At 43.4% G+C, this 10,199-nt stretch overlaps 1 protein-coding gene across 3 annotated transcripts in view; it reads right to left on the reverse strand.

Moving 5' to 3' along the window:
- Pus7 (pseudouridylate synthase 7 (putative)) overlaps positions 1–10,193 on the reverse strand; it is a 56,984-nt gene extending 46,791 nt beyond the window's left edge. For 2 of the 3 annotated variants that reach the window (XM_005377246.2, XM_013510649.1), the window contains exon 1: positions 10,005–10,193. In XM_005377246.2, the coding sequence (XP_005377303.1) occupies positions 10,005–10,122 (118 nt within the window). In that variant the 5' untranslated portion in view covers positions 10,123–10,193. Of the gene's footprint in view, positions 1–4,552; positions 4,690–10,004 lie in introns of all 3 variants that reach the window. The other variant, XM_013510650.1, reaches the window with a different exon arrangement.
- Positions 10,194–10,199: the final 6 nt, after the last annotated feature.

A 10,199-nucleotide genomic window follows, 5' to 3' on the forward strand; every position in this document is an offset into this window, starting at 1 on the left:
TTTTGGTTTTTCTCCGGTACCGGGAACCGAACTCACGACCTTGCGCTTGCCAGGCAGGCGCTTTGCCGCTGAGCTAAATCCCCAGCCCCTCAAATACACTTTTGGTGGGACAGAAAACTGGCACAATACTTCTGCACAGAATCTGATAGTGTGCACAGCCTTAAAAAAATGTATGTCATTTGATCCAGAAATAATTCTTTTAGGGATCTATGTTAAGAAAATATGGGCCAGGCATAGTGGCACACACCTGTAATCCCAGCATCCTGGAGGTTGACGCAGGGGAACAACCAAACAAGGAGCAAGACAAGGAACAAGACAAGACAAGGATGTCCACTGTCACCACTCCTATTCAATACTGTTCTGGAAATATTAGCCAGATCAATTAGACAAGAGAGAGAAATAAAAGGAATAAGGATACAAAAGGAAGAAGTGGAAATTATCATTATTCACAGATGACATTATACTCTACATAGAAGACCTCAAAAACTAGTAGCATAGCTAGATACAAAATCGACACTCAAAAATCAATAGCATTCTTGTACACTAACAACAAACACACTGATAGAGAAATTAAGGAACCATATCTTTCACAATACCATATAAAAAAATGAAATACTTAGGAATCAATCTAACAAAGGAAGTAAAAGATCTATACAGTGAAAATTACAGTACAGTACTCTGAAAAGAGAGATCAAAGAGGATTTCAGAAAATGGAAATATTCCTTGCTCATGGATAGGAAGAACTAACATTGTGAAAATGGCAACACTCCCAAAATTGTACAGATTCAATGCAATCTCAATTAAAATGCCATTAGTATACCTCACAGATCTAGAGAAAACATTCCTGAAATTCATCTGGAACCAGAAGAGGCCTAGAATAACAAAAGCAATCCTGGGAAACAAAGGAAAGGCAGGAGGCATCACAATCCCTGACCTGAAATTATACTACAAAGCTACCATGATAAAATCAGCAAGGTATTGGGGGAAAAAAAAAAAAACAGACCTGAGGATCAGTGGAACAGATCAGAAGATGCAGACACAACTACAAACACTCAGCCACTTTATCTTTTTTGTTTTTAATTTTTTATTTATTTATTTTTTGGTCTTTTTAGACAGGGTCTTGATATGCAGTTTAGGCTGGCCTTGAGCTCAATTTGCAGCTGGTCTTGAACTTTCAATGATCCTCCTGCCTCAGCCTTTTGAGCGCAGGGGGTTCCAGGTATGCGCTACCACACCTAGCAAGCCACTTAATCTTTGACGAAGGGGTCAAACATGTTCACTGAGGAAAGATAGTCTCTTTCATAAATGGTGCTGGGAAAACTGGCTTGCCACATGCTGAAGACTAAAACTAGACCCATGTCTGTCACCATGCACTAAAGTCAAAATGGATCAAAGATCTAAATATTAAAGCAGAAACACTAAATCTACTGGAAGAGAAAGCAGGCAGAAATCTTGAAGACACGGGCAGAAGAGTTCATGAATAAAAACTAAACTGCACAGAAATACTTAAACAAATCAACAACTGGGATCTCATCTTACTGAAAAGTTTTTGCATATCAAAAGAAATCACCAACAGAGTAAAAACAAAACCCACGAAATGGGAAAAAAATTTAGCCAACAGTCCCTCAGACAAAGGACTTCTATCTAGAACATATAAAGAATTAAAAAAAAAAAAAAAAATCAAGCCTCCAAAATTCAAAGACCCAATACAAAAATGGGCATCTGAGATGAATACACACTTCTCAGATGAAGAAATACAAATGGCAAATAAATACATGAAAAAATGTTCAACATCATTGGTCACTCAAGAAATGCAAATTAAAACGCTACTGAGATTCCATCTCACCTCAGAAAGAATGGCTATCATAAAGTAGTCAACCAAAAACAAATGCTGGAGGGGCTTTTCAGCAGTGCTGAAACTGTTAGGACTTTGGCAACTCTTGCAGATGGACTAAATGCTATTTGTATAAAGGGATGTGCATGAGTTTTTGGGGGGCCGGGGTGGAACATTAAGATTTGTGTCTGCATGTCCCCCCAAATCCTCATGCAGTCATGGGGGCGGGCTTTTAGACTTATGATTGATCCGTAGTCCAATGCTGGAATTATGGGTGTAAGTGCTATACCTGCCCTGGGGCGGGTAGCGTAAAGTGCAAGGGATGGAAAGAGGCTGCTTGCTGCCATTACTCCCTTTTGCTCTTGTTGCTTTTGCTGTCTTCCACCATCATCAACGGTTGCCCTGTGCCATGTGCCACTCGGCCTTGGAGCCAGCCCACTATGGATTGAAATCTCTACGAACTGTGAGATAATTAAAACTTTCCTTCCTTAATTCTGGGGCTAGGTATTTTGCCTCTGCAACGAGAGAAAAGTAACCAAGACAGAGAACCCTTCTTCACTGCTGGTGGGAGTGTAGACAGGTGAAACCACTGTGGAAATCAGTGTGGAGATTCCTCACAAAACTAGGACTAGAAGTCCCACTTAATGCAGCTATTCATCTTCTGGGTATTTTTCCAGAAGAATTGAAAACATCACACCACAAGGATATATGTGCACCTATGTTTATAGCAATGCAATTTGTCACAGCTAAATCTTGGAAACAACCCAAATGCCCATCAACTGAGGAATGGTTAAAAAGATGTGGTATTTTTATACAATGGAGCATTACTCAGCTATAAAAAAAGATAAACTGGAGACTTTTAGAGGCAAATGGATGAAACGAGAGATCACACTCATAAGTGAAATAAATCAGACCCACATGTGTAAACATTGTTTTGTCTCCTTAGTGTAAGAACCTGAAAGAATAAATAAAACTCGAAAGGTACAACAGATATTGTGAAAGGGAAAGAAACTGCTCAAAGGGAAGGAACAACTGGGATAAGGGAAAGGAGAAAGGAAAGAAAAGTGGGGTCTAGGTGTGGTGGTACATGCCTGCAATCCCAGCACTTGGGAGGTTGAGGCAGGAGGATTGTTGTGAGTTTGAGGCCAGCCTGGGCTACCAACTGAGCTCAAGACCATTCTGAACTGCACAGCAATACCCTGTCTCAAAAAGACAAAAACAAAAACAAAAAAAAGGAAGGGAATACACACACACAAGGATAACTGGGATAATTGTACTGCTGATGTCTAAAATGGTTTATTGAAAGGAACAGTTAATGCTTAAATTCTTTTTTCTTGAGCAATTTTACATGTTTTTATCTGGTAATCGGAAGAATTTTTTTTTGTCTTTTTGAGACAGGGTCTCGCTATACAGTTCAGGTTGGCCTTAGGCTCACTTTGTAGCTCAGGCTCATCTCGAACTCGAAATGATCCTCCTGCTTTAGCCTCCCAAGTGCTGTGATTATAGATGTGTGCCACCACGCCTGGCTCCCTTTTTATTTTACGACATGGGTCTTGCTAAATTGCTCAGGCTGGGCTCAAACTCTCAGTGGTCCTCCTGCCTCAGCCTTCCAAATGCTAGGATTACAGGTGTGCTACCATGCTGGGCTGAACAACTAATCTGAAGACAACAATATGTAATATAAGAACCACTGTTGAATTCCTACCTTTTTGTTTAGTGAAGCTCTGTATTGTTTCTAATTTTTTTTATTCATTTTTTTCATTCATTAGTTGTTCATGCCGGGCTGAACAACTAATCTGAAGACAACAATATGTAATATAAGAACCACTGCTGAATTCCTACCATTTTGTTTAGTGAAGCTCTGTATCATTTCTAATTTTTTTTATTACTTTTTATTCTCTTTAATTGTTTGATCAATCTTGCATTCTTATATCTGGTAATCTGAGCAACTTCGCTGAAGATAGTATATAATATAACAACCACTGTTAATTCCTTTCATTTTCCTTTGAAATCCTGTATCGCCTTTATTATTTCTGTGTTTTGTTTTTGTCTCTGTTGTTATTTTGTTAATTTTTAAAATTCTCTTTAAAATTAAAAAAAAAAAAAAAAAAAAAAAAAGGAATGTCTCCTAGATTGGGGGTGCAGCTCAGTGGGAGAGCACCTGCCAAGTACAAATAAGGCCCTGGGGGCTCAACACACAGCACCGCCCAAGCATCCAAGACTACTCATACCTAATTTGGTCTCATTTGACATGCTTGATGGAATAAGGACGAAAGTTTTTCCTACTGTCAGTACAGAGAGATACAAAAATGAACATACAAATGAATGCCATAAATTTCTGTAAGAAAATATAAACAAGCAGAAAATGAATATTCCATTTCTTTAAGTCATGGTTAACAAGGAATCCGCCTATAGAAGTATCTATAATAAAATAATAATGATCATGTTAATGAACTCAATTTTAAGAATCCATATTTGATCTTGCCTCATTGGCAAAAATCAAGAATGGAAAGAAGAGTTAAAAAATAACCACAAATACATGTGAAAACTAAAAACAAAAACAAGAATTAGGATAATTAAAAATAAAATAAAAGGTATGGAAAAATGTCAAAGCACTCTGGAAAGTTCAGGCAGGAGAATCCTAAGTTTGAGCCCAGGCTGGACAACCTTAATGTAGCCCTCTCTCAAAATAAAAATAAAAAAGGGATCATTATTTACCTTAGTGCAAAAGTCCTAGATTCAGTCCTCAGTACTGCCAAGAAAAAAAGTAAAACATTTCCTTTAGGGCTGGGGACGTGACTCAGTGGTACAGCACTTGGTTAGCATTCATGAGATACTGGGATATATGCTTAGCACTGCAAAAAAAACCAAAAAACAAAAACACCAATATTAATTTTCTTTGGAAGACATAAAAATTAAAGAAAATTTAAGAAACCCAAAAAGAAAAAAAAAAATGAAACAGAAGACCATAACCAGTTACATACAGTGATCTATAATTCAAGTAAGAAAGCATTGATTCTTTATCCTGGGTAAGGTATAGTTAAAAAGAAATGCTAATTTATGAGATGTTGATACTTTTTCTCATGTTAAAACAACACAGCTGCCTACACAGACTTTGTGTACAAATGCTGATATTTGTTTTCATTACAAAATTTAAACTCAGGCCAGACATGGTGGAGCACGCCTGTAATCCCAGCACTTGGGAGGCTGAGGCAGGAGGATCACTGCAAGTTCTAGGCCAGCATGGGCTACAAAGTGAGTTCAAGGCCAGCCTAAACTGCATAGTGAAACTCTGTCTCAAAAACAAAAAGAGAAAAAAATTTAAATTTAAATTAAAGGGCAACAGAGGATCATTAAGTGGCCCATGAACAAGGTACTGCGTGAGAGTACAAGGAACCAGGACTCACAAGGGACTGTGGGGGCAGAGCAGCCACCAGAGGAGGCAGGGTCAGTGTCAGAGCAAACCTAATTAAAGACGAGGTATGAACACCAGAGCCAACTTTCCAAGCTGGAGGAAGCGCAGGGTGTGGAAAGGTAGAGAAGATGCTTGAGAGCATGTGCCAAGGGGAGGGCGTGGAGGGCAGGAAGCACTGGCAAAACCCAAACCGCTCCGAGTCTGAGGGAAAGCCAGGCATGCGGCAGAAGCTGCACTGGGCTCTGTGGATGGAATTACAGTATATCCTGCAAACCAAGCCTGCCCTGGTTTGAAAACAAAACAAAAACAAAAGACTCCACAGTACCTGTTGGAAAGAAACCAGGATGAGGCCTGAAACCCAGGTAAGAGGGTACAGCTCTGCACTAGGAAAAAACCTGTACAACTCCTCTCAGGCCGACTCAGAGGAGAAAGGACACTCACGAACACTGGGAACTGCCAGGGACAGGACTGGGAGACAATGTGGAGAAAAGAACAGCTACATCACAAGGACGCAGGCTTTCTGCCTTGGGGACCTGGGGGACAGTGGAGTTCTCTGTGACACGGGGTTCCCCAGAAACAGGAGCAGGCAGTGGCAAAGGCGAGCCACTAGCATGGCATGGGACCATGGTGTCCATGTAGCTGAGGGGCACCCAAGTAGCAATGTCCTATAGGGAGGATTCACCACATCATATCACATCACATCCCTTCACCCAAAACCCCAACCGGCTCCCCAACGACACCACAGGGTCACCAGCTGCACTGCAGGACCTGCCAGGAGGTCTTAACACCCTTCCTGAGGTCAGAACACTAAGCGACGAGCCAAGTATGGCTGGCAACTGCCAAGCACACAGCCTGGCTTGGGCCTTTAGAGTCAGAGTACCCACTGCTGGGACTTAGATATAAAATAGCCCTTACATGATGTGTGTGTGTGTGTGTGTGTGTGTGTGGAAGGTGAGTGGATCACAGGGTGCTGTGCAGCCAGCTGACTTACTGTTAGGAGGCAGCGCTCCTTAGGCCTCCTCCTTGCTCTGCTTCCCCACCACCAAGCGGTGAGTAGCTCTTCCCCTAGGCAGGTCCCCACCCCCAGGCCATTTCTGCATTTGAGCCAGCAGACCAGAGACTAAAACTTTGAAAATGTGAGCCAAGTGCCGACAATGGTGCAGTTCCTACTACCTACTGCCCCTGGGCCACAGAAAGGAGCCGGCTGACTCCTGAGGAGCAAGAGATTTTAAACAGAAAACGATCAAAGAAAATTCCAAAGAAGTATAATGAAAGGAAAAAGAACACCAAAATCAGCAGTCAGCAGTCTTCTGGAGGAGCAGTTTCCACAGGGCAAGCTTCTCGCCTGCACTGCATCAAGACCAGGCCAGTGTGGCCAAGCAGACGGCTATGTGCTAGAGGGCAAGGAGCTGGAGTTCTATCTAAGGAAAATCAAGGCCCAGGAAGGGAAATAAACCTTCCCTCCTGGCTCAGCTCATGTCATAAAGGTGTTTATTCTATGTTAAAAACACAAAAAAAAAGAAAAAAGAAACTGTGAGCCAAGCCAGGGATATAGCTCAGCTGCATAAGCGCCTGCCTGGCAAGCACAAGGTCCTGAGGTTGATTCCCGGTACCAGAGAGAGAAAAAAAAAAGAAAGACAATGTAAGCTAAAATAAACCTCTGCTCTTAAATTGTGGGTGTTGGATATTTTGTTCCAGTAATAAGAAAGTGATTAAGGCAACTACCCTAGCTCTATGCCAAAAAAAAAAAAAAAAAAAAAAGGACCTCACCCCAACTTGGAGTGAGATTTTGTCATCTACTAAGTGGATTTACCCTCTCCAATCCTTAGCTTGTGCGTTAAAACTGAGAGACAATGTGGACAAAGGTCTGTAATAACTTCTCATCTGCATTTACCCTCTCCAATCCTTAGCTTGTGTGTTAAAACTGAGAGACAATGTGGACAAAGGTCTGTAATAACTTCTCATCTGCTGGCCACTAGTATTTATCATGGATAGTTTACACACACTCTGCTGCTGAGCCTGGGGGAGAAATAAAAAAGCACTTTTTACGTGTCTTGTTTTCTAGGCTAATGGTTAAACATGGTTGTCTCCAAAAATCATTTAATTTTAAGAGATGCTCAAAACATTGGCAAAGCCAGGTGTGGTGGCACATTCTTGTAATCCCAGCACTTGGGACGCAGAGGTAGGAGGATCGCCATGAGTTCCAGTCTTGGCTACATAGTGAGTTCAAGGTCAGCCCAAACTATATAGCAATACCCTGACTCAAAAACAAACAAGCAAAACCACTGCCAGTAATACCAAATAAACAGGTCTTTAGGCTTGTAGTTTTTTTCTTGATATTTGTAGACATTTGTCTTATTTCTTTTCTTGACATCTAACTGTAAAAACAAAATTAACTATTCTCTTTTGTATTTCAAATAAAACTGTACTTCTCACTTAAATTAATGCTAGTTTTACCACACAAATTATTAAATTTTATTTTTAGCACTACTGATTATAAATTACCTAAAATCTGTTTCATTCATTTCAATCTTGTGGGCCTAGAAACTGAGAACGTATTTTCTAGAATAGCTGTGCAAACTTCCGAATTTGGAGGAAAATGCAAATGTCAGTGTCATTTTCATAAGCAGGAACTATTAGGAAAATAGAGAATAAAATAAAATATACTTTTTTTTTTTTTTTTTGGCTTTTTTCCTGTACCAGGAATCGAACTCGACCTCGCGCTTGCCAGGCAGGTGCTATGCTGCTGAGCTAAATCCCCCATCCCAAAATATACTTTTTAAACTGTGGAAAAGTGATCTTGTGAACCTGGAAGAGATGCAGAAGAATTCATCCAAAAAGACTGAACCTTTACTGTATCAAGACTGGAGGCCCAAGATCAGTTCTGTATTTAGGAAAATCCAAAAAGCCAAGCTTTCAACCTTGAGGATATGAAATTACTTTAATAAAAACGAGGATCTTTATTTTTTCCAAAAGAAATGTTATGCTACACACACACATACACACACAAAATCCATAATAGTAACAGTATCTTAATTGTCAAATAATCTCTACAAGAAGAGGACTTGATCCACTAACTTCCATGAGCTTAAAGTCCTGCACACTTCTTTGGACGATATCCTAAAATAATGTTTTTTGTTTCCCTTCATACTTCAAATGAGCCAAATGAGAGCAGAAATATTACAATTTTTTTTTTTTTCTTTTTGAGACAGGGTCTTGCTATGCAGTTCAGGACGGCCTTAAGCTCACTTTGTAGACCAGGCTGTTCTCGAATTTGCAGAGATCCTCCTGCCTCAGCCTCCTGAGTGCTGGGATTACAGGCTTACACCACCACAACGGGCCTCAACATCTTAAAACCACATCGACAACCACTTAACATTATTTCCTCCAAAATGAACATGTGAAAGCGCTGCATTAGTCTTAATCCTACTTCATAATCCTCCATACCTTCCAATTTCTAAACGAGTCCTCCATGCCCTGCAAACCGGAGGCATCTCTAGCTGTCACAATCAAGACACCCTTGCTTTAGGGCAGAGCACCCGCTACATCCTAACAGGCAAACACTGCTCAGTCTATCAGAATCACTTATTCCGCAAATAGGTATTGAGTGCGTCCAGTGTGGGGCACTGCTCCAGGTATCAGAGTAATATAGGAAACATCCCACCTCATGGCCCTTACATCCTATTTGTGGATCTATTCGGTAACAGAAGAAACCTAGAGCGTGCAAGCCACGAAGAAATAAAGCAGAGCAAGAAGGCTCTAACTAAGAGGGCTGGGTCTCTGCTAGAGCTTCTTTAAGGAGGCAACTTTGAGCAAGGACTTGAAGAAACAGACACGAGAAGATGATGTGTGTTAGGAGAGACCAGGGGTCCCACACGGCGTGTGTAAAGGACCCGCGGCAGGAACAAACTCAAACAATGGTAAAGCCGTTTCTCTCCTTGGGATCAAAAGCCGAGTTTCACTACTGCCTGTACGGCCCCAGCCTCTATCAAGACACATTCGAAAGGACTCGTTAAATCAATCAATTCAGGCTGTTGGCTATTTTCCTAAAGGTTGAACACGATGTCTATCCACCTCTTTTCAATACTGGCGCATAATCTGATTTTAGGCAGATCCTTCAACAGTCATCAGTTCCCAAATGGGGTATACTATGTCATAGATGAGTGCAGATTTGAAAAATAAAAACCACCTCAGTAATCCTGTACTTTTCGAGTGAAACAAGTGGCCTGACAACGGCACCAAAAATTGGGAAGGCTGAACTCCCTCCCCGCCCTCCTTGTGCAGGGCACCCCCACCTGGGCAACGAAGGCGACGCCTACAGCCCTCGGTGCGGGGAAGCGGTACGGACACGAAGCTGGGGGCTGGGGAAACACCCCCGGTCCCCAACACCCCCAGGCCGCTCCCACCCGGCGCTCTCCCCATCCCCAGCTCCTGCCGCTCCTCCGCCCCGCGGACCCCCGGGGGACCAGGGCGCAGAGGGCCGGCGCGACCCGGGGCCGAGCCAGCACGTGGGCGGGACCCGCGGACGCACCGCCTGCATCGCGGGGCAGGCAGGCCGGGGGTCCTTCCCCGGAGGGAGCGGGGTGGAGGGCTCGTCTCGGGCAGGGGGAAGCGGAGGAGCAGCGGGAAGAGGCCCGCGGGCTGACGGCGCCCCCTGACGGACGGCCGGGGCGGGAGCCGGGGCCACGAGCCGAGGCTGAGGCCTCCCGGGAGGGCCGGGCCGGGCCGGGCCGGGAGGGAAGGCCGCGCACTTACCAGGAGCTTGAAAGCGCGAGGGCCGGGTGGCCAGGAGGCCGGCGCCGCGCCCGGAGTACAAGAGGGCGGCCCAGGCCAAAGCCACGCGGAGCAGACGGCGGCGAGGGCCCGCGGGCATAGGCGACACGGCCGGCTCCCGCCCTGCGACCCCGAGGACTCGCAGCTGCCGGGCTCGCACACGTGCTGCGCAGCGAC

This window comes from Chinchilla lanigera, unplaced genomic scaffold (assembly GCF_000276665.1).
Source record: "Chinchilla lanigera isolate Chin_1 unplaced genomic scaffold, ChiLan1.0 scaffold00009, whole genome shotgun sequence".
Classification (NCBI taxonomy): Eukaryota; Metazoa; Chordata; class Mammalia; order Rodentia; family Chinchillidae; genus Chinchilla; species Chinchilla lanigera.